This window comes from Oncorhynchus mykiss, chromosome 32 (genome assembly GCF_013265735.2).
Source record: "Oncorhynchus mykiss isolate Arlee chromosome 32, USDA_OmykA_1.1, whole genome shotgun sequence".
NCBI classification, from domain to species: domain Eukaryota; kingdom Metazoa; phylum Chordata; class Actinopteri; order Salmoniformes; family Salmonidae; genus Oncorhynchus; species Oncorhynchus mykiss.
This window is the reverse complement of record NC_050572.1, coordinates 15,868,119-15,892,587: the sequence shown is the minus strand read 5'-3', so window position 1 is coordinate 15,892,587 and position 24,469 is coordinate 15,868,119. Positions and strand designations below refer to the sequence as shown.

The following is a 24,469-nucleotide window of genomic DNA, read 5'->3' as shown; positions in this document are numbered from 1 at the left end:
GATGGTAAACCGAAGTTTGCTTCTTAGTCTAGGTTGATAAAAATGACTTCGATATTCCTTTTTAATATGCTTATAGAAAAATTGTTAATTGGATAAATGTGGCAACTCCTCTCTTGCTGCGAAATAACAATTTTGTGGGAGGGTATTCAGAGGTCATTAGTATATATACGTTTTAGCTAGACCTGGCAACCGTGGTGTATACTTTAGATACATTTTACTCTAATCAGACACAAATGACCCTGCGTCCGTCGGTAGTCACAGGGCGGTAGCTTTTGCACAACACATTGAGTGCTAGCTAGCTAGCTAGGTAGGTAGATTGCTAACCTTAGCTGTATGACCTAGCTAGCATCCAACATCTGGTAGAAAACTATTTTCTCATTATTTGACATTATCGTTGACATGTCGGCCTTTTCAGAGGCAGCTTTGGAAAAGAAACTATCGGAGCTTAGCAATTCCCAACAAAGTGTCCAGACTCTGTCACTGTGGCTTATCCATCATAGAAAACACTCGAAGACCATCGTCAACGTTTGGTTCAACGAATTGAAAAAAGGTAATGTTAGCTAGCTAAACTATATTAATCAATAATAACATTTATCTCCAAGTTTTGTTCAGTTAGCTAGGAATTAACCTAAACCGTCTATTAAGTGTAGCTAACGTTAGATAACATTTTATGTTTGTTTACTTGCAAAGGTTACTGTAGTGTAGCTAGCCAGCTCTTTCACACCACATCCCAACTAACGTCAGCTACTAGTTAGCTAACGATATGCCATTAACTTTTCTCTCATTTAAATGACGTCTAGCTACTGTAACTAGATCCTTTTTTTGCTAATAGTGTAGTTATTAATGCTTACTAACTAGCTAGTTAGCTTAACTTTAGTTGTTTAGCTAGCTAGCTCGCTCCTCTCCTACAGTGCCAGGGTGGGGTAGTCGTCGTCACATGGTGGAGGCATGTCTACATTCAAGTGTAGAGGTTAACGATCACCCTGCTAAGCAAGGTCTTTGCTTGTATGGATAACTAGACCGATGCGAGGCCCCATTCAGGCCACTCAGCTGCCACCTAGCTACGTTGGCTCACAAGTCTAATCTTTTGTAAAGTTGAAATTTAGTTGGACTGCCTAGCTAATTTGTATATCAAAGTTACGTCATTGGAGTGATTGCTCAGATAGTGAACGAGAAGGCAGTAGCTACTAGTTAGTAATTTGAGTCCTAAAACCAGGCAGTCTTGTTACAGCTAAAGAGCCCTTCGCATTGGGACCCTACTTCACTGTCAGACATTTCCTAGTATGTTCAATTTAAAAGCAGGGTAAAGTAGCTAATCCACATGTGACCAAGGGTCAGCATGGCTGCCCATCATCGTTTACACATGTAGTTAGCTTGTGTGTGCTGCATGCACCTGCTCATAAAGTGCCGATCCACGAACTTCTCTGCATCACTGCACGTGAGCCATGGGCTATATCTGTGAAATAGGGTGACAGTTACATTAGTCTACCTATTTTACTCATCTAGGCCTACATTCCCTGCTTTGCCAATAAAAGTTCACAATAAAATGAAGACCTAGAAACACATATATGACCTTTGTATCTAAGGATTTCTCACACTACACTGCCACAAGGTCTCAATGTGTGAATACCTTTGGGAAACTGTTATATCTTCCAAATTGAGGTGTAGAAAGATGCAGGGTGGCTTTCATGTTTTTGTTGTTGATTGAGCTCAGGTCATTTGTAGTGTTTTGCCATGTGAAATTGGTGATCAGATCACAGATGTTGAATGTGCATTAAATGTACCAGGGAATAGGATAATCTGCATTGGCATATATCTTACCTAGTGAAAACAATATACCTGGTCAAATAAAGCTTTAAAAAACCCATCTGTTGTGTATGACATTAACGTACCTGTCTATCTTATCTGGCCTACTGCATAGATATAAATGTATGAGATCTGAGCTTGTGTGCTAGCTAGTTGGTAGGAAGTGGTATTTTGATGCATGCTCTCGGTTTTCCTTTGGGTAAATTATATTTTCCTTTGGCCTAATGATATCCCAGTTGGCCCTCTGTATTTTGGGAGCTGCTGACTCTTCTCTGGACTGGGAATAGCATCGGATGTCATCTCATTTCTCTGCCTCGGAGGGAGGGTTCTCTGTAGCCGACTCGTGGACAGAGTTGTGGTCACATTTTCTAGGTTTCTTATTTCCTGTTGTCATCGCTGTGCTTGGTGTTTGATGCTCACTAACCACAAATCACAAAAATGGCTATCTCTGGCTTCAAGTCCTTACGAACAGCTACGAAGTCTGATTTTGTGCTGTGTACAGTCAGTGATTGTCTAAACCTCAAATTCACAGTTCAGTGTCGGTACATCAAAGCTGTGAGCCATTGCGAATCATACATCTAGGCCCTCTTTATAGACTCTTGCGCATTAATGGAGCTGGGATTTAAATTAGAAGTAGTGTGCAGTTCCTAAAAGGTCCTCTTTTTCATAAGGGCTCCTTGTCACCATGGTGTGTGTGTGTACAGGGGGGAGTCATGTCACTTGGGGTTGATTTGCTCTCTCAATACATGAACCAGGGAGAAGCATGTGTTTCTTTGCTTAGCCTTGGAAAAACAAAAACCCCTTTCCGCCTAGAGACAGATCTTCCTCATACAATAGAGCTATATAACAACACCTGTTTGTCAACTGCATTATGTGTGGGCTATGTAAATTAGGCTATATTATGCAGCGTCATACTTTTCTGCTCTTATAGTCAGCCTGTGTTTACGTGTTAAGGCCTAAGTGGGCTCTAAGTTAATGTTGTGTAGTATGCCTGAGTGTTAAGAAAGGTATACTGAGTTGAAGCCTAGCAGATGCATTTGTTGACACTTGCCTGTGTTGCTAGGCTTTGTATAGTTTAACTCTGCTCTAAATCAGTTTCCCACAGTTGACTGATCTGTGTCTGCAGCCAAGGTATCCAGGAAGCTCACCTTCCTCTACCTCGCCAACGACGTCATCCAGAACAGCAAGAAGAAAGGACCTGAGTTCACCCAGGACTTTGCTCCTGTCATTGTTGATGCCTTCAAACATGTGTCCAGGTGAGGGGTGAGATGCACAATTAAATCTGTCTCCCACTGTTTTCCCTACAGTAGTAGTTGGGGCATGAACCTGTTGATGGAAATTAGACGTGTGTATGTGTGCGTACAGGGAAGGAGAGGACCCCTGTAAGAAACAGCTGGGCCGGGTTCTGTCCATCTGGCAGGAGAGGGCTGTGTATGAGAACAACCTGCTGGACCAGCTCTCACACGTCCTGTGTAAGTAGCCTCCTAACCAAGACACCTCCAGGTTTGTCTCACCACGCTCAGGGGCTTCCTCGTCTGAAAACGGGGTGCTTTCTCCCCTGTCCCGTCCTCCATCTACTCTGATCTGAAAACATAGTATGCTTGACAGGAGGTATTGGCATTCCATAGTCATTACTTCACATATGTGAGCGTCAATAAAGGATGTGAAATAGTATCATGCCATCTTCTTTCCATCTCTCTCTGTTCCCATGATCTCTCACCCTGTATACATGTTCCACAGTGGGAGAGAAGAAGGCCAAGAAGAGGCCGTATGAGGAGATTCAACTGGACGACCAGGACTTGGCCTCCCAAAGCTCCCCCGCGGAGCCCCCACAGGTACAGGCCAACCCAACCCCTCACAGGGGGGGGTGTAATGGCTAGATTAATTTAACCAAACAGAGGTTATTTTTCATTGCATTTACCTCTTAGTATCCCACGTAACTTAATAGTTTTGGTAGTCACATGGCTTTGTTAAGACAAGTTGCCTTGTTAGTTCTTTGTTTTAGATGTTTGACCTACTTTTTAACTGCAATGTGGGACTATTCTCCTTTATCCCCCATCGCTGTCATTTCTTCCTTCTCCTTTCCTCTCCATTTTCCTGACCTCCCATTCCTTCACACTTTGCTCCCCCTCTCTCCTCACTCTCCCCTTCTTCTCTCTTTTTCTACCTCTCCTCTACCTGCCCCTCCCTTCGCCGTCAGACGGCAGAGTTAATCCGGGCCCTGCAGGAGCTTGAGAATGCAGCCTCTGGGGACTCAGCACTGCGACAGCGAATCTCCTCCTTGCCTGCTGAGGTGCAGGACACGTCACTGCTGCACAGGATCACAGGTAGGCCCTGGCACACACCTCTATCCCACACTCCCATTCGCTACAGTCAGCCATGCTCCAGAGAATGCTGTTGTTGGAAGGGGTGGCGTACAGGGTGCAGTTGACCCAGCTGTGTGTATAGCCTAGTTTTTGGAAGTGAATGGACCATGTTAGTGCTGTCCTCTGGGGAAAAACAAAGACAGACACCATGCTACATATAAATACTACTTACAGTCAGTTAAACAAACCCAAAATGTTTTGTCACATACACCATATAGGTGCAGTGAAATGTGTTGTTTTACATGTAAGGCTCCCGAGTGGCGCAGCGGTCTAAGGCACTGCATCTCAGTGCTAGAGGTGTCACTACAGACCCTGGTTTGATCCCGGGCTGTATCACAAACGGCCGTGATCGGGAGTCCCATAGTGCGGCGCACAATTGGCCCAGCGTCGTCCGGGTTAGGGTATGGTTTGGCCGGGGTAGGCCGTCAATGTAAAATAAGAATTTATTCTTAACTAACTTGCCTAGTTAAATAAAGGTTAAATATATGTTGTTAAACATACTGGGCTTTATTTTAACAAACCTAACGCAATTGTAAATCTAAGTGCCGCCGGTAGCGCTATATGTTCAGGGTTGTGTCAGAAATATTTATGTTATTTTCACGTACAGTTGGCGTTGGCGTGAAAGGGCTGGGTTTTGATGAATAAACACGGTGTGAGTGTGTCGAGGCCTCACTGGCCAATCAGAATGTGCTCCATGGCGAAATATGTGGTTTGCTTCAAGTTGTGTATTTATGGTCTTTTATGTATTGCATTGGAATCATCTCCAATTCCAATGTCAGTCCGTTTTATAGTTTGTTAAATGGATTACAGAAACGAAATAACAACATGTAGACCAATCTTGGCTAAATAGTTAACATGAAGCCATTCGCAGTCCACATTGTTCTAAGTGGCTACAATAGCTGAGACACTGATATAGGGGCTAGGCCTACTGTAAATTGCGTTATGGCTGAGCATGGACATACGAAACATAGTAATAAAAACAAGATTAAATGCATTATTGATAAGGCCTAAAAAGAGAACAAGTAATTATAATCAAGTTCTAAACAAAACAACAGGCACCATAATTTCTCCCCGTGGGTATATAATATTAAAACAACGCAGACTATGGAGAGTTTAACACACATCCAAACTTTTTCACAGTGGCTGGTTAAATAAAGGTTAAATATATGTTGTTAAACATACTGCGCCATCACATCCACTATAAAGAGAAAGGGAGGATGTCCACTCACGTTATACTGCTCCCAAATAGGCCTATGTTTTATGAACATAATCGGAAACATCCTACAGATCAGATCACATTTTCACATCCCCAGAAGTTGCATGTGCACCACGGACGTGGTTACCATAAAACCAGGTGAATCATTGTAATAAGACTGCTTGTTTTGTTTTTGATTGTAATAAAAGTTAAATATTTTTCTTTACAACAACAATGAATGAATGTAAACTCTAATGATAAAAAAGACACGCATTACTGTTGAACCAGCTTTAGTTATTGTAAGCCTATGGGCAGGCTTGGGTTTTGAACATATTAAACAGAAAACAAGCAATTGTTGCAGGTTACAGATAACTTCTTAATACGAGGTTCACCAGTATTCACCAAGGTTCTCTTTTCATGATGGTATGGACACGTAGGGTGGGCAGGGGGCACTTCCTAAACGGGACCTGCATTAATAAAATAATGTGAGCCTGCCTACAATGCATATATAGAAAGGGAATGTCAGATCACTGTTCTACTCCTCTCAAACATTATATTTGAATAAAGCTTTGGTGATTAAGATTTATTTCCCAGGGGTCTCAGGGGCCAAACTCTTTATCAACGGTCTTGTCTACTTCACGGTTGCGTTGGGCAGGATAACAAAAAAAAGCCTTCATTGAGAGGAGAGTCCGTTTTATAATTTGTTAAATGGCTTACAGAAACGAAATAACAAAATGTAGACCAATCTTGGCTAAATAGTTAACATGAAGCCATTTGCAGTCCACATTGTTCTAAGTGGCTAATGAAATGGGGGGGGGGGGGGGGGGGAGGACTTTTTTTATGGTTCTAATTACAAAGTATAAAGGCACCAAAATCTAAATTAGGCTACTCTTGTTCAAATGGGCAGTGTGTGTCACAGCTGGATATGCTGTATCATAACCAACTGTGTTACCATTAAAACCAGCTTTTGGTTGATCTTAAGTATCCTATCAGCACTGCTTGAAAATAGAAACTTGGATCATGTTTTTAAGGACACACCTCAAATATTTCCACCCCTCCCATTTGAGCGTTAAGTGAGCTGATATAAGACAGGTAAATTGCCGTACCTGGCGTTAGGGATGGAAAATGCCAGTGCGGCAGTTTTTAAATGACAAAATTGCAAACTAACGTGCGTTTTAACACTAGCTCCAACTTAACGGCAGCCGAAAATAGAGCCCATTGTACATTAGTTGGCCATACAATTAACAAATCTCTCAATCACATGATAAGTCCCACCTCAGTCAACCACAACTGATGAAGGGCTGTTAGGTTGGGGATGTAATTTACCCAACAATGCTCATTGGACCCACACATGCACACAAGTATGTCTTACTATACTTGATTGGACCCATAACCCTAATTTTAACCTTAACCCTAACTCCTAAGGCTAAAATAGCCTTTTTACAAGTGAGGACCGGCAAAATGTGCCCACTTCTGAATTTTAGTTGGTTTGCTATTTTTGTGAGGACTTTTGGTACTTTTGGTACTTTTGGTACACACACACACACACACACACACACACACACACACACACCAGTGCTTGATATCATTTGTCATCATTGAAGACACTCAAATGTTGGATGAGATGTGCCCCAATGAACCATTCAACCATTCTGTCCCCCTCCTCTGTGTGTTTCAGATAAAGAGCAGGGTGAGCGCCTGTCCAGGCTGGTGGAGGAGGCGTGCATGCTGCTGGCGGACTTCAGCGGCCGTTTGGCGGCGGAGATCGATGACCGGCGGCAGCTTACGCGGACGCTCACCCTGTTTCTACACAGCCAGAGGCACGGCCTGGCGCAGAACGAGCAGAAACTAGAAGTAAATAATCACCTTTCTTTTTTCACTACACACCCTTTTCTATCATTCTCCATCTTCATTCTGTCTGTCTGTCTCGCATGTTGTTTCAGTCACTCTTTGTGTGTTTCTGTTTTTGTAGCATGTATTTTCCTCTTGTAGCCCTGTATCATTTCACCCTTTCCAATTGTATGTTTTGCATCTCACCAATGGAATTGAACAAAGAATGCTCAAAATAGTGCTTGGCAAAAAGCAACTCTTCTGAAGAATATTAATATTCTGTGCCCTGCCAAAGAAAACATCCATGGGGCAAAATAGTTGTTCAGTTTAAACTAATTTGGCCTTTCCTAAACTTGACATAGACATGCTTAACTGGACCTTTCATGCAAATCCCACATTGTCAATGGGAGATTTGCACCATGGTTTGAGTTACATGTTTACCTCAAGATAGGATTCAAGTCATTATGCCTCTCTCCACTTATCAGTGGTGTTTTCCTCCCCCGTGGTTAGTTCAGGCCCTGAAGGCTTTAGCAAAGATGACATCTCACCCAATTGCTTGCAAAACGACAACACACTATTTCCGTTGGTTTCTAATACACTGTGGAGAACAATTTACTGTTTTGTAATTGCTGAATGCTTAACTGTCCAGCCTTTACCCACAGGAACTGAGCAAGATCACGTCTCCTGGTCTCTGTATCTGCAGTGTATCTGCAATTCAACAAATCTCTCTTGTAATAAAGAAAAATAAATGAGAAATTAAAACTGAATCTGTGAGTGCTGTTATTTGATGCTACTTGTGTTTGTACTGGTGGGGGTTGCATTGCATTACTCCAGTCCAATTTGATTGACTTTACTTTTGAGTGTCATTATATTAAATACATATTCAGCATAAAAACAATCTAACTTCACCTGCTATGTTATTACATAAGACATACGTTTTTTTTCCATAACTAAAACACATTTTTAAAACCCAGCTTTGGTAATCATTCAAGAACAGATACTTTACATTGCAAATAGTCAGTGAGGTCATGACTTCAACAAAATAACACAAAAACTACAGCAGAAAAATGTACTTGAATGCTATTAAAATGTGTACTCTTAACAGTAGCCTAAAATGTACAATATGAGTCAAATGTCTTATGCCTCTTAAACATTTGGAAACTCAACGCACACAACGCACACAGACAGGCCCATGTGACATTTGTCCATTTATTTGAAATTAAGTGCATTCACAGATGGCTAGAGTGTTATAAACTGAATCTAAAGTTCAAAATAATATTCTTACTCATACTGGGGTACTTAAAATGCCATTGAAGGTATTTTCAGCAAGTGTAAATTATATTCATAGTTTGATCTTTTTTTTTTACTGGTCTGCAAATATGATTTTGGTTTCTTCTCAATTTGAATTGTCAAGCCCCTGAACCAGGGGTGGGCAACTCTGGTCCTGGAGGGCTGCAGTATGGGAAGTATTTTGATCCCGCTCAGCACTAACACACCAAATCATCCTTTGTAATAATAAAAGTAATCCATATGAATTTGGACCACAATGAGTTTAAATCAGGTTTGTTAGCCTGGCTGGAATAAAAAGCGGAACTCTGCAGCTCCCCAGGACTAGAGTTGTCCACCACCAGTTCTAAACACATGCCTTCTAGTGATGGCTCTTTTGGCTTTGACTATTTTCTGGCTCACCTTGTACTCTGGGTTCAGGGTGGCTTTACTCCCCCACATTGAGGCTATGGGTTAACGACATGACGGGGTCAATGCTAGCGAAGGGGAGTCTGACACTTCAATTGCTAAGGGGTTGTTTGTCAAACTGGGTCTTGGTTACAGGCCATAGCATATCCTTGACGTGCCTATAAGGTTGAATTTCTCCCATACTGTACTATTGATTTGGCTTTAATGCTTATTTGAATATTTAGATTAGTCACACTGCCCTAAAAATAGGAGATAAGGAAACGCCTCTGTTTTTCTCTGTAGTAAATAAATGAATGGATCTAACACTACTATTTCTGTGACTTGAAATGTAATGAAAGGATTTCATAGCTCACAACTTTAAAGACGGAATGGTTATAGTAAAGGTCCTTCAGAAATATTTACCTTGCCATCCCTCTGTGATCCTAATGTGAGAGGTTGATGTAGGATGATGATGATTTTTAGTAAAAAATAAACTAAATAATAACACACACACTAATAATATAAGACCACCTACAACTCACTTTTTCATTCAAAATGTTATATTTTAGCCACTTATAAAAGTAAATAGGGGTTCACAATGAAACCGGAAATGATTGAATGTCATCAGTTAACTCTGATGTGTCCAAGTTCCTTTGTAAATCCTCCCTTACCTAACCATTGTGCTACAAGGTTCACAATGAGCTACAAGGTTTACAGTGAACTCCAAAATGATGTCTAACAATTGAACAGCATATCAAACTCCAATTCTAATGTTGTACAAAAAAATGTCACATTATTCCTCACACCTATTCTTGTTGTTTCAGGAGTACAAGCGTAAGCTGGCTCGGGTGACCCAGGTACGGAAGGATCTGCGTTCTCATCTCAGCAACCTACCAGACCTCTCTGTGCTCCCCAGTGTGACCGGTGGACATTTGCACCTGCCCTCGTCTGGCGTCGAGCTTTATGACCCCACAGCCTGACAGCTCACCTGTGTTTCCCATCTCTGACCGACCATCCACCCTCTGATTGACACATCTCTCGCCCTATCATTTAACTTGTGGACATCACTTCGTGGACATCAGAGTCACTTAGTAACCTTTGACTGACGTATCTCCCAACCTATCATTGGCCATATGCATCTTGCCATTGTGCTACTGTTTGACTGCTCTCTCATCCAATCTTTCCACATGTAGTCCTATTTATCTAATTTCTCTCTTACCCATCATCATGTAACCCTCCCTTTGTAACAGTATATCTCCCTTCTTTTCGCCAAGGATCCCTCGTATTCTCTTCACAATAGATCACTCTTATTGGTACAGTATTCGGAAAGTATTCAGACCACTTGACATTCTAAAATTGATAAAATTGTTTTTTACCCTCATCAAGCTACACACAATAGCCCATAATGCCAAAGCAAAAACAGGTTTTTAGAAATATTTGCAAATGTATTAGAAATAAATAAATTGACAAATAAATTGAAATATGACATTTACATATAGTATTCAGACCCTTTACTCAGTACTTTGTTGAAGAACCTTTGGCGATTACAGCCTTGAGACTTTTTGGTATGATGCTACGAGCTTGGCACACCTGTATTTGGGGAGTTTCTCCCATTCTCTGCAGATCCTCTCAAGCTCTGTCAGGTTGGATGGGGAGCATTGCTGCACAGCTATTTTCAGGTCTCTCCAGAGATTTTACATCGGGTTCAAGTCCGGGCTCTGGCTGGGCCACTCAAGGACATTCAGAGACTTGTCCCAAAGCCACTCTTGCGTTGTCTTGGCTGTGTGCTTAGGGTCATTGTTCTGTTGGAAGGTGAACCTTCGGCCCCAGTCTGAAGTCCTGAGTACACTGGAGCAAGTTTTCATCAAGGATCTCTCTCGTTCATATTTCCCTTGATCCTGACATCCCCACAGCATGATGCTGCCACCACCATGCTTCACCATTGGGATGGCGCCAGGTTTCCTCCAGACGTGACGGTTGGCATTCAGGCCAAAGAGTTCAATCTTGCTTTCATCAGACCAGAGAATCTGGTTTCTCATGGTCTGAGAGTCCTTTAGGTGCCTTTTGACAAACTCCAAGAGGGCTGTAACGTGCCTTTTACTGAGGGGTGGCTTCCATCTGGCCACTCTCCATAAAGGCCTGATTGGTGGAGCGCTGCAAAGATGGTTGTCCTTCTGGAAGGTTCTCCCATTTCCACAGAGGAACTTTGCAGCTCTGTCAGAGTGACCATAGGATTCATGGTCACCTCCCTGACCAAGGCCCTTCTCCACCGATAGCTCAGTTTGGCCGGGTGGCCAGCTCTATGAAGAGTCTTGGTGGTTCCAAACTCCTATTCAAGAATGATGGAGGCCACTGTGTTCTTGGGAACCTTGAATGCTTCATAAATATTTGGTTCCCTTCCCCAGATCTGTGCCTCGACACAATCATGTCTCGGAGCTCTATGGACAATTCCTTCGATCTCATGGCTTGGTTTTTGCTCTGACATGCACTGTGGGACCTTATATAGACAGTTGTGTGCCTTTCCAAATCATGTCCAATCAATTGAATTTACCACAGGTGGACTCCAAGTTGTAGAATCATCTCAAGGATGATCAATGGAAACAGGATGCACCTGAGCTCAATTTGGAGTCTCATAGCAAAGGGTCTGATTACTTATGTAAATACGTTTTATATATATTTATATATAGATACATTTGCAAAAATGTAGAAAAACCTGTTTTCGCTTTGTCATTGTGGGGTTTTATGTGTAGATTGCTGAGGGAAAAAATTATTTAATCCATTTTAAAATAAGGCTGTAACGTAACAAAATGTGGGAAAAAAATCAATGGGTCTGAATACTTTCCGAATGCACTGTATCATTTGTGTCCACATCTAATGCTATTAAATGAAGGGTATGGCCAATGTTTTCCATACCTAATGCACTCTCTTTCTTCCCACCTGCTCTTCCTCTGAATACATATACTGATTTGGTGATCCCCCTTGGCTTTCACTGACAGTGTTCCCATGCAGAGGATGGTGGTGGGAGGAGCTATAGGAAGACAGGCTCGTTGTAATGGCTGGAATGGAATAATTGGAACGGAGTCAAACGTGGTTTTCATATGTTTGATGCTGTTCCATTTATTCCATTCCAGCCATTAAAATGAGCCCATCCTCCTATAGCTCTTCCCACCAGCCTCCTCTGTTCCCATGATATTCCTTTTCTGTTTCCCCTATCCGCCTAACCCCAAACTCCTCAAAATGGCCGGAAAGATATTGTTGTGATATTATTTTTGTATTTATAGTGAATTTAGATAGCACCGGAAATTGTATATTGCAGTAGTCCCAATGCATACATCCCCTCAGTTTGGTATCATTATAATCAGCTGCAGTATTTTGATAACGAACCATTATCATCTTTATGCGTTCTTTTATAACTGCTCTAAGTCGTATTCCCATTATGTGGACACAGCTCACTAGGTTTTAGATCATGTTCTCGGGGGCTTCACTAATAGCAGGGACTGTTACTATTCAAGTTCTATATAAATGGCCTTAAAATAATTAAGCCTGTTCAGAAAAGTTATTTTGTCCAGATTTAATTGTGAAATCAGGTTGAAAAGGAAATGGACAAGTTGGAAAATGTAAAAGTAACACGTTTGAATATGTTTGACTTTTTTTGAGAAAGCTCTTAGGGAAACAAAAACGTTCATTGTAAACATAAAGCAGTAACCAATTTCTTTTTGTTTTAGCACATAGACAAAGTTGCATGTAAATCCTAGGAACTAATTGTTTTTTATCTGTCAGTCTTGTATCGTCATTATGGACTGGCCAAGACACACTCTTTCAAAAAATGGTTCTGGATACAACCAAAAAGGGTACTATGCTTGCTTCCAATATGGCACCCCTTAATGTTCTATATAGAACTGAAATTGGTTCCCTATATGGAACCCATTTTGGTTCAGTGAAGAACCCCATATATATGAGGTGCCATATACAGTATGAAGCAAGAAATAGAACCCTTTTCGGTTCTATCCAGAACCTTTTTTTCTAAGAGTGCATGGTAGTCATTCCAAAAAAAATGCCTGGGTCTCATTGCAGATGAATCTCTATAGAAGTTAGATGTCTCCGTAATAGTTGAAGCCTTTCCCATATTGGAACAAGCAAGTGGAGACATCAGTGTTGTATGCTCTTTTACCGTATTCCCTACTGCCCCCTGGTTATAACCTCTACTGAAGGTTCTTCAGCCGCCTGTGACAGCTATGCTCTTTGAAGAACTTGAAGGGGCACACTTTGCTAAACTACTCCGTATAACTTATGTCAATGATTTGTAAGTCTTCATTGAAACACAAGTTGTTGTAATGTGTTGTTCTCAGAACCCAATAAACAGCCAAACATAGGATAATTTATCAAGATGTATTGTTATTTTGTCTGCATCAATCCAGCATTATTTATTTTTGGGGTGATTATTATTTGTAGTTTTAAAATGTGTATGTGGTACACATTAACACAATATACTTATAGTGACAAATAATGCCCTCTAGAAATACTGTGCTTTTGACTCTGTACTGGTACTCCCTGTATATAGCCATGGTATTTTTACTCATTGTTATTCACCATGTATTTATTCCTTGTGTCACTATTTCTGTTTTATCTTTAACTCTGTATTGTTGGAAAAGGACCTGTAAGCATTTTACAGTTAGTCTAGACCAGTTGTTTTACGAAGCATGTGACAAATACAATTTGACTTCAATGTCAAAGCAATATGACCACCAGTTCAGCAGGTGGTGGTATAGCATTTGGAACAGAAACATGGGGAGGAAGTTGGTCAATCAGTAAAAACAGGAAGTATTTTTAGCCCAGGAGTAGTTTAGCGTTACCCGATTTAATCGACGGCTTGGTTTTTTGGGTCGATAAGATCTGGGTCGACTGAAATTTCGTTAGTTGAGCAGTAGCAAATGGACACAAGACACCCGTCAGATTCACGCATGTCTCAGTGGACTAATCCATTGCTGAGGCCACGCATCCCCATTACTCTACGACGTGCTAGTGAAATTGTATATGGTTGTGCAACACTAATAATAAAAAATATTATTTTATAACAAATGCGCTTTCTCCTGCGTTGGATAGCGGTCGTATCTGCGGTTCTGAAACAATCTTCAGAGCGCCGTTGAACTTGCGTCTTTTCCTTGACCATGTTGCTATGTGCATAATAGCAAAGCTACCCAGCATATTGGTGTTGAGAACAATGCGGTGCAGGCAGCAGAGGAGTAAGAAGAGAAAATCCCTTGCCCCAATTATCTAAGAAAATAGAGGAAACCCAACTTAATTAGGTCTATAATCAATAGCCTAACTGTTAAATGTGCCTGGCTTTATAAATCATCCATATATATATATATATATATATATATATATATATATATATATATATATATATATATATATATATATATATATATATATATATATATATATATTTGAGGGTTTGTTTAATAGCCTACTGATTATGTAAGCTTCAAGCCTCACTCAACTGCACTATTTCGGCTGTTTTTTACCTTTAAATTTTTTTTTTCGTTACAACATACTCTGGTATTACTTAGAATTTATTCAGTGTTGTTTACACTGTTCCAAATGGTCAGAAATATTGTAATATAACAGCACCTGTTAGTCACACATCATAGGCTACACACACAGCTCTTGCTCCTATACCTCCTTTTCTTGATATTCTTATAATTATTATTATTATAATCATCATTATAATAATAAGTAATGTCTTTATCATTAGTAGGCTTAGTATAGCAGCCTTCGAGCTGTAGGCATAAAAGTGCATCTTGTTTAGCTGTCTTACTTCCCGTTCCTTACTAAGGCCTATATTTCAAGAAAGCCTATAGGCTACTGCATCAATCAATAATTCGTTAATGTCATTCATACTTTGAAATGCAATCAAGCATTTTAGGTTTTAAAATGACATAACAAGGAGAGCCTTGAATAATTAGCCTAAACAATAAATAAACTGCAACATGTTGGCAATTCCATTCACGAATGCATGCAACTGTTTTAGTCTTTACATTAATAAAGGCTTTACCTTTTTTTTTCGTTAGAATAGACTCTCCGGTACACTTATATTTTATTTAGTGTCGTTTACACCGTTCTGTTTAAATATTGTAATCTGACAACACCTGTTTGGTACACATCATATGCAGGCAGCGCTTGCTCATATAGCCTCGTTTTTTCTTGATCTCCAGTAGCTTCCACAACTAAGTCAAATTTCTTCCACACATTGGATTTCCCCGTTCTATCCTGAGCAACCGGTAAACATTCTTCTGTTTCAAGTTTCTTTTTCCCGTCCTCCACATCGTTTATGCTGCCATGTGTTATGGTGCTGGAGTTTATTATAACCAATTTAGTGACCTGATTATGATATGCTACAGGTCATGCCCCATTGGTCACATACATACCATGCATACATGTGTCACGCAAAGAGAGCAAGGTTTGAGGGAATAGGGAATGTTTTTCCTAAACAAATTTGGGATTTTGGTAACAGATATTTTCAGAGACAAAAGAAGTGAGAAATACCTGTAATTTTGTTGCAGCCTCATCACCACGGGCAGCGCGATAAATATTGCTGCTGTGCTATGGTCCCTGGTCGCTGCAGCAGGGAAGAGTGAGAGACAACTTGCGCCAGTCACACAGGCACTCAATGTCATTTTTTTAACACAGCGCGGCAAGTCCGAGCCCGGCCCAAATCAATTACTGTCGGGCTGGTCCTGCCCCTCAAGGTCAACGGCATCATGAACTTTACCAAGTAGCAGAACATTTTACCCCAAAATATTAATGCCTCTTGTCACAAGTGGATCTTGCAAGTGGACACTTTGCCGCAAGTGGATTTCCAGCAAGACAATAACCCCAAGCACAAAAAAATTCACAAAGAAATGGTTAATTGACCACAAAATCAGGAAATATTATGTATGGAGGCAGGGTCTAAAATACCTCCCAACGTGTTCTTCAATCTCTAAAACATTTAATAAAAAGGAATATTGAAAACAGAGGTGCCAATAATTTTGACCCATATCTTTTTCATAATTTAAAATGTATTTATATAGACCTTCGTACATCAGCTGATATCTCAAAGTGCTGTACAGAAACCCAGCCTAGAACCCCAAACAGCAAGCAATGCAGGTGTAGAAGCACGGTGGCTAGGAAAAACTCCCTAGAAAGGCCAAAACCTAGGAAGAAACCTAGAGGGGAACCAGGCTATGTGGGGTGGCCAGTCCTCTTCTGGCTGTGCCGGGTGGAGATTATAACAGAACATGGCCAAGATGTTCAAATGTTCATAAATGACCAGCATGGTCAAATAATAATAATCACAGGTAGAACAGTTGAAACTGGAGCAGCAGCACGGCCAGGTGGACTGGGAACAGCAAGGAGTCATGCCAGGTAGTCCTGAGGCATGGTCCTAGGGCTCAGGTCCTCCGAGAGAGAGAAAGAAAGAGAGAATTAGAGAGAGCATACTTAAATTCACACAGGACACCGGATAGGACAGGAGAAGTACTCCAGATAAAACAAACTGACCCTAGCCCCACGACACATAAACTACTGCAGCATAAATACTGGAGGCTGGGTCAGGAGAGACTGTGGCCCCATCCGATGATACCCCCGGACAGGGCCAAACAGGAAGGATATAACCCCACCCACTTTGCCAAAGCACAGCCCCCACACCACTAGAGGGATATCTTCAACCACCAACTTACCATCCTGAGACAACCCAGACAGGAAGATCACATCAGTGACTCAACCCACTCAAGTGATGCACCCCTCCCAGGGACGGCATGAAAGAGCACCAGTAAGCCAGTGACTCAGTCCCTGTAATAGGGTTAGAGGCAGAGAATCCCAGTGGAAAGAGGGGAACCGGCCAGGCAGAGACAGCAAGGGCGGTTCGTTGCTTCAGAGCCTTTCCGTTCACCTTCACACTCCTGGGCCAGACTACACTCAATCATATGACACACTGAAGAGATGAGTCTTCCTTGACAGGAAGCCAGTGTAGGGAGGCTAGCACTGGAGTAATATGATCAATTTTTTTGGTTCTAGTCAGGATTCTAGCAGCCGTATTTAGCACTAACTGAAGTTTATTTAGTGCTTTATCCGGGTAGCCGGAAAGTAGTAATTTGTTTTTCTATTACGGGAGTTGAACAAAATCTCTTTCCCTGAGCAATTGTATAGCATAATGTAATTCCCCCCCTTTTTTAGCATACAACATATCTCATATTATTGATTTTATATAGTATTTTCTGCTCATCTTTATCAAGGATGCCAATAATTATGGACCTGACTACAGTATGTGATAACGTTTCGGATCCTAACCCCATCTTTATCTGTAATGCTGATAGCAAGGTTGCTGGTCACACTGATCCATTGCTGATATTGACTACCATATGTGCCAATAGTGTTAGTGCACTTTGCAGAGGCCTGTGTCCAGGGAGGCTGGGCCTGGCTTGTGTTCAGGGAGGCTGGGCCTGGCTTGTGTCCAGGGAGGCTGGGCCTGGCTTGTGTCCAGGGAGGCTGGATGTTTAAATATATTTATATGGCTATTTATGTACATGTATGTGTAGGTACTCCTGTTGATGAAAGGACATTGATGTACATTTTAAGAAATGCACTCCATCACCCCTTCCTTCCCCTTTCCACATTCTAGGATGTTATCATTCATTATATGATGATCTATGAGAATGCTTTGTTTTGGACAGTGACATATTTACAAAATTGATTCAATTGGTTGACTACACAGCTGAAGAAAAAAAATCCTATAAAGATATTAGTCAAAAAGGAGCCACAAGGTGTCGCTAGAGCGCGATGAGCCAAGTAATGATTGCGATGAGCCCCCCACCTGGACAAACCCTCCGCTAACCCGGACGACGCTGGGCCAATTGTGCTCCATTCTATGGGACTCCCAATCACAGCCGGTTGTGACACAGCCCAGGATTGAACCCGGGTCTGTAGTGACGCCTCTAGCACTGCGATGCACTCGGGAAGCCCAATACACAATTGTTTTTTCAATTGAAAACGTTTATGTGAAAAGCATATCAAATTCAGTTTAATAAAAAATCCTTGACCATTAATGCCTTATAATTCAATTAAGGGATCAATAACTTTTTTACAGTTTATATCCAGTCAGATTATTCTTACACTGAACGTAGTCTAAGGGCCAGAAGAAACTGTAATCCAACTGTAATCGAGTTGTTAGCCACTATTAACTTGAGGGGATTTGGCCACAAACATTCAACATTGGTGTAAAAAAAGTGAACTAAACCCTTTAACATCTTCAATTTATTAAATTGAAATTGACCCTAACCCTGTTATGGGGTATTCATTTTTAAAGGGACACTGGGCGATTTGGAGATTATTGGTCGTTTTTCTACTTCCCCAGAATCGGATGAACTCATGAATACCATTTATGTCTCTGTGTGCAGTTTGGGGATTATTGAAGTTACAGTAGCATGCCATGAGTCATAAATCATATTATTTTGAAAATATCATGACAATACCCGCACACTCTCAAATGCTAATTTGCAATCAACGAACAAAAACCTACTCACCAGTTATTTTGGCCACTTTTTCAGGATCCAATCCATCTTTTATCCCTATCTTCTCCCCTTTTAGCTTTGCCACCTAGAATTGATCAAATTAAATAAGTTCAATGTGTCATAAATAATTCCCCAAAGTCATAATGACACAGACCGATATTAAAATGTTAGCTAGGTCTGAAGATAATGACTCTGGCTTATCTGTACAATGCTACATATAATACATTAATTTACAGTGCCTTCGGAAAGTATTCAAACCCCTTGACTTTTTACACATTTTGTTACCGTGCAGCCTTATTCTAAAATTGATTAAATAAAAATCTTCAGCAATCTACACACAATAAGAGTGACTGACCCTAAAAAGGACCTTTGGCATCGATATGAGACAGAAAAATGTATTCTAGTGTCTGAACAAAGTGTAAATAGGATCAATTCAGTCTTCTCTAAAGCGGATATTTGCAAGATGATAGGCAAAAAACTAAAAGATGTAAATATAAAAAATACTGTCCCATTTACATTGTGTAATTTATTGACAGTCCCTGTCATGTATTGTCATGTTGTGTCTTGTTTCTGTCCTTTCCCTTCACCCTGTCTCCCTCTGCTGGTCGTTATTAGGTTACCTTTTCTCCCCCTCTTTCCCCCAGCTGTTCCTTGTCTCCTCCTAACTACCTCGTCACCCCTTTTCCCACCTGTTCCCTTTTTCCCTCTGATTAGGTCTCTATATCTCTCTCTGTTTCTGCTTCTGTCTTTGTCGGATTCTTGTTTGTGTTTTTCATGCCTGAACCAGACTATCGTCATGTTTGCTGCAACCTTGTCCTGTCCTGTCGGAATCTGCCGGTCCATCTGAGCCTACCTATGTTTTGTTATTAAAGAAGTTCTGTTTACGTTAATTCGCTTTTGGGTCCTCATTCACGCACCGTAACAGAAGAATCCGACCAAGAATGGACCCAGCGACTTCGGATCCTCTCCACTCAGCCGTCGAGATCCAGGGAGCGATGCTAGGCAGACACGAGCAGGAATTGTCTGCTGCTCGACATGCCGTTGAGACCCTGGCCACCCAAGTCTCCAACCTCACAGAACAGGTTCACCATCTCCGCCTCGATCCACCGGCCACTTCCAAGGCTTTCGAATCTCCGGAGCCCAGAATCAATAACCCGCCGTGTTACTCTGGGGAGCCCACTGAATGCCGCTCGTTCCTCACCCAGTGTGATATTGTGTTTTCTCTCCAGCCCAACACTTACTCCAGGAGCACTGCTCGTGTCGCCTACGTCATATCTCTCCTTACTGGACGGGCTCGTGAGTGGGGCACGGCAATCTGGGAGGCAAGGGCTGAGTGTACTAACCAGTATCAGGACTTTAAGGAGGAGATGATACGGGTTTTTGATCGATCTGTTTTTGGGGAGGAGGCTTCCAGGGCCCTGTCTTCCCTATGTCAAGGTAATCGATCCATAACAGACTACTCTATTGAGTTTCGCACTCTTGCTGCCTCCAGTGGCTGGAACGAGCCGGCTTTGCTCGCTCGTTTTCTGGAGGGTCTCCGCGCAGAGGTAAAGGATGAGATTCTCTCCCGGGAGGTTCCTTCCAGCGTGGATTCCTTGATTGAATTCGCTATTCGCATTGAGCGACGGGTTGATCTTCGTCACCGAGCTCGTGGAAAGGAGCTCGCGTTCTCCGTTGCCCCCCTCTCCGCATCACTACCATCTTCCTCTGCCGGCTCGGGTGCTGAGCCTATGCAGCTGGGAGGTATCCGCATCTCGACTAAGGAGAGGGAACGGAGAATCACCAACCGCCTCTGTCTCTATTGCGGTTCTGCTGGTCATTTTGTCACTTCATGTCCAGTAAAAGCCAGAGCTCATCAGTAAGCGGAGGGCTACTGGTGAGCGCTACTACTCCTGTCTCTCCTTCAAGATCCTGCACTACCTTGTCGGTCCATCTACGCTGGACCGGTTCGTCAGCTTCCTGCAGTGCCTTAATAGACTCTGGGGCGGAGGGCTGTTTTATGGACGAGACCTGGGCTCGGGAACATGACATTCCTCTCAGACAGTTAAGGGAGTCCACGGCCTTGTTCGCCCTGGATGGTAGTCCTCTCCCCAGGATTCAGCGTGAGACGCTACCTTTAACCCTCACTGTTTCTGGTAATCATAGCGAAACCATTTCTTTTTTAATTTTTCGTTCACCTTTTACACCTGTTGTTTTGGGCCATCCCTGGCTAGTTTGTCATAATCCTTCCATTAATTGGTCTAGTAATTCTATCCTCTCCTGGAACGTCTCTTGTCATGTGAAATGTTTAATGTCTGCTATCCCTCCTGTTTCCTCTGTCTCTTCTTCACAGGAGGAGCCTGGTGATTTGACAGGGGTGCCGGAGGAATATCACGATCTGCGCACGGTGTTCAGTCGGTCCAGGGCCACCTCTCTTCCTCCACACCGGTCGTATGATTGTAGTATTGATCTCCTTCCGGGAACCACTCCCCCCCGGGGTAGACTATACTCTCTGTCGGCTCCCGAACGTAAGGCTCTCGAAGATTATTTGTCTGTAGCTCTTGCCGCCGGTACCATAGTCCCCTCCTCCTCTCCCGCCGGAGCGGGGTTTTTTTTTGTTAAGAAGAAGGACGGGTCCCTGCGCCCCTGCATAGATTATCGAGGGCTGAATGACATAACAGTGAAGAATCGTTATCCGCTTCCTCTTATGTCTTCAGCCTTCGAGATCCTGCAGGGAGCCAGGTTTTTCACTAAGTTGGACCTTCGTAACGCTTACCATCTCGTGCGCATCAGGGAGGGGGACGAGTGGAAGACGGCGTTTAACACTCCGTTAGGGCACTTTGAATACCGGGTTCTTCCTTTCGGCCTCGCTAACGCTCCAGCTGTCTTTCAGGCATTAGTCAATGATGTCCTGAGAGACATGCTGAACATCTTTGTTTTCGTTTACCTTGACGATATCCTGATTTTTTCACCGTCACTCCAGATTCATGTTCAGCACGTTCGACGTGTCCTCCAGCGCCTTTTAGAGAATTGTCTTTTTGTGAAGGCTGAGAAGTGCTCTTTTCATGCCTCCTCCGTCACATTTCTCGGTTCTGTTATTTCCGCTGAAGGCATTAAGATGGATCCCGCTAAGGTCCAAGCTGTCATTGATTGGCCCGTCCCTAAGTCACGCGTCGAGCTGCAGCGCTTTCTCGGCTTCGCGAACTTCTATCGTCGTTTCATCCGTAATTTCGGTCAGGTGGCAGCTCCTCTCACAGCCCTTACTTCTGTCAAGACGTGCTTTAAGTGGTCCGTTTCCGCCCAGGGAGCTTTTGATCTCCTCAAGAATCGTTTTACATCCGCACCTATCCTTGTTACACCTGACGTCACTAGACAGTTCGTTGTCGAGGTTGACGCGTCAGAGGTGGGCGTGGGAGCCATTCTTTCTCAGCACTCCCTCTCTGACGACAAGGTCCACCCTTGCGCGTATTTTTCTCATCGCCTGTCGCCGTCGGAACGTAACTATGATGTGGGAAACCGCGAACTGCTCGCCATCCGCTTAGCCCTAGGCGAATGGCGACAGTGGTTGGAGGGGGCGACCGTTCCTTTTGTCGTTTGGACTGACCATAGGAACCTTGAGTACATCCGTTCTGCCAAACGACTTAATGCGCGTCAGGCGCGCTGGGCGCTGTTTTTCGCTCGTTTCGAGTTCGTGATTTCTTATCGTCCGGGCTCTAAGAACACCAAGCCTGATGCTTTGTCTCGTCTCTTCAGTTCTTCAGTAGCCTCCACTGACCCCGAGGGGATTCTCCCTGAGGGGCGTGTTGTCGGGTTGACTGTCTGGGGAATTGAGAGGCAGGTAAAGCAAGCACTCACTCAAACTCCGTCGCCGCGCGCTTGTCCTAGGAACCTTCTTTTCGTTCCCGTTCCTACTCGTCTGGCCGTTCTTCAGTGGGCTCACTCTGCCAAGTTAGCCGGCCATCCTGGCGTTCGGGGTACGCTTGCTTCCATTCGCCAGCGTTTTTGGTGGCCCACCCGGGAGCATGACACGCGTCGCTTCGTGGCTGCTTGTTCGGTCTGCGCGCAGACTAAGTCCGGTAACTCCCCTCCTGCCGGCCGTCTCAGGCCGCTTCCCATTCCCTCTCGACCGTGGTCTCACATCGCCTTAGATTTTGTCACCGGACTGCCTTCGTCAGCGGGGAAGACTGTTATTCTTACGGTTGTCGACAGGTTCTCTAAGGCGGCTCATTTTATTCCCCTTGCTAAGCTTCCTTCTGCTAAAGAGACGGCACAAATCATCATCGAGAATGTTTTCAGAATTCATGGCCTTCCGTCAGACGTCGTTTCGGACAGAGGTCCGCAATTCACGTCTCAATTTTGGAGGGAGTTTTGCCGTTTGATTGGGGCTTCCGTCAGTCTCTCTTCCGGCTTTCACCCCCAGTCTAACGGTCAAGCAGAACGGGCCAATCAGACTATTGGTCGCATCTTACGCAGTCTTTCTTTTCGCAACCCTGCGTCTTGGTCAGAACAGCTCCCCTGGGCAGAATACGCCCACAACTCGCTTCCTTCGTCTGCGACCGGGCTATCTCCTTTTCAGAGTAGCCTCGGGTACCAGCCTCCGCTGTTCTCATCTCAGTTCGCCGAGTCCAGCGTCCCCTCCGCTCAGGCTTTTGTCCAACGTTGCGAGCGCACCTGGAAGAGGGTCAGGTCTGCACTTTGCCGTTATAGGGCGCAGACTGTGAGAGCTGCTAATAAGCGTAGAACTAAGAGTCCTAGATATTGTCGCGGTCAGAGAGTTTGGCTCTCCACTCAGAACCTTCCCCTTAAGACCGCTTCTCGCAAGTTGACCCCGCGGTTCATTGGTCCGTTCCGTATTTCTCGGATCATTAATCCTGTCGCAGTGCGACTTCTTCTTCCGCGATATCTTCGTCGCGTCCACCCGGTCTTCCATGTCTCCTGTGTCAAGCCCGTTCTTCGCGCCCCCGCTCGTCTTCCCCCCCCCCCCCATCCTTGTCGAGGGCGCACCCATCTACAGGGTCCGTAGGATTTTGGACATGCGTCCTCGGGGCCGTGGTCATCAGTACCTAGTAGATTGGGAGGGGTACGGTCCTGAGGAGAGGAGTTGGGTTCCCTCTCGGGACGTGCTGGACCGTGCGCTGATCGATGATTTCCTCCGTTGCCGCCAGGTTTCCTCCTCGAGTGCGCCAGGAGGCGCTCGGTGAGTGGGGGGGTACTGTCATATATTGTCATGTTGTGTCTTGTTTCTGTCCTTTCCCTTCACCTTGTCTCCCTCTGCTGGTCGTTATTAGGTTACCTTTTCTCCCCCTCTTTCCCCCAGCTGTTCCTTGTCTCCTCCTAACTACCTCGTCACCCCTTTTCCCACCTGTTCCCTTTTTCCCTCTGATTAGGTCTCTATATCTCTCTCTGTTTCTGCTTCTGTCTTTGTCGGATTCTTGTTTGTGTTTTTCATGCCTGAACCAGACTATCGTCATGTTTGCTGCAACCTTGTCCTGTCCTGTCGGAATCTGCCAGTCCATCTGAGCCTACCTATGTTTTGTTATTAAAGAAGTTCTGTTTACGTTAATTCGCTTTTGGGTCCTCATTCACGCACCGTAACAGTCCCTAACTATCTCCAGAGATGGGTTATCCAAAGTTAAATAAACTTTTCCACGTTTGCAAACCAGCTAGCTGAAGCTAAATCAGGAAGTGTAGTCGCCCTTTAATAGCTACACGTTATAGTTACGGGACTCAATGCTCATACAGTTGAAGTCAGAAGTTTACAGACACCTTAGCCAAATACATTTAAACTCAGGTTTTCACAATTCCTGACATGTAATCCTAGTAAAAATTCCCTCTTAGGTCAGTTAGGATCACCACTTCATTTTAAGAATGTGAAGTGTCAGAATAATAGAAGAGAGAATGTCCATTTGGAAGACCCATTTGCGACCAAGCTTTAACTTCCTGACTGATGTCTTGAGATGTTGCCTCAATATATCCACATAATTTTCCTACCTCATGATGTCATCTATTTTGTGAAGTGCACCAGTCCCTCCTGCAGCAAAGCACCCCCACAACAGGATGCTGCC

The 24,469-nt window shown here is 43.4% G+C and overlaps 1 protein-coding gene across 3 annotated transcripts; it reads left to right on the top strand.

Moving 5' to 3' along the window:
• Positions 1-104: 104 nt before the first annotated feature.
• LOC110487993 (regulation of nuclear pre-mRNA domain-containing protein 1A) lies at positions 105-10,309 on the top strand. Of its 3 annotated transcripts, none has more exons than XM_021559929.2 (7): positions 105-550; positions 2,933-3,062; positions 3,172-3,278; positions 3,547-3,641; positions 4,007-4,133; positions 7,046-7,221; positions 9,696-10,309. In XM_021559929.2, exons 1-7 carry the CDS (start codon positions 400-402, stop codon positions 9,849-9,851), a joined length of 942 nt encoding a protein of 313 aa, XP_021415604.2. In that variant the 5' UTR covers positions 105-399; the 3' UTR covers positions 9,852-10,309. The 3 variants fall into 3 exon arrangements, with proteins under 3 accessions (XP_021415604.2, XP_021415605.2, XP_021415606.2); XM_021559930.2 differs by lacking the exon at positions 9,696-10,309 and adding an exon at positions 7,847-7,959; XM_021559931.2 differs by lacking the exon at positions 9,696-10,309 and adding an exon at positions 7,860-7,959 and having other exon boundaries at positions 113-550.
• Positions 10,310-24,469: the final 14,160 nt, after the last annotated feature.

Excerpts from the sequence above, each read along its gene's own strand:
- LOC110487993 (XM_021559929.2), top strand. The coding sequence starts at position 400 with ATGTCGGCCTTTTCAGAGGCAGCTTTGGAAAAGAAACTATCGGAGCTT. Across the intron at positions 551-2,932 it reads GTTCAACGAATTGAAAAAAG|CCAAGGTATCCAGGAAGCTC; the intron begins GTAATGTTAGCT and ends CTGTGTCTGCAG. Across the intron at positions 3,063-3,171 it reads GCCTTCAAACATGTGTCCAG|GGAAGGAGAGGACCCCTGTA; the intron begins GTGAGGGGTGAG and ends GTGTGCGTACAG.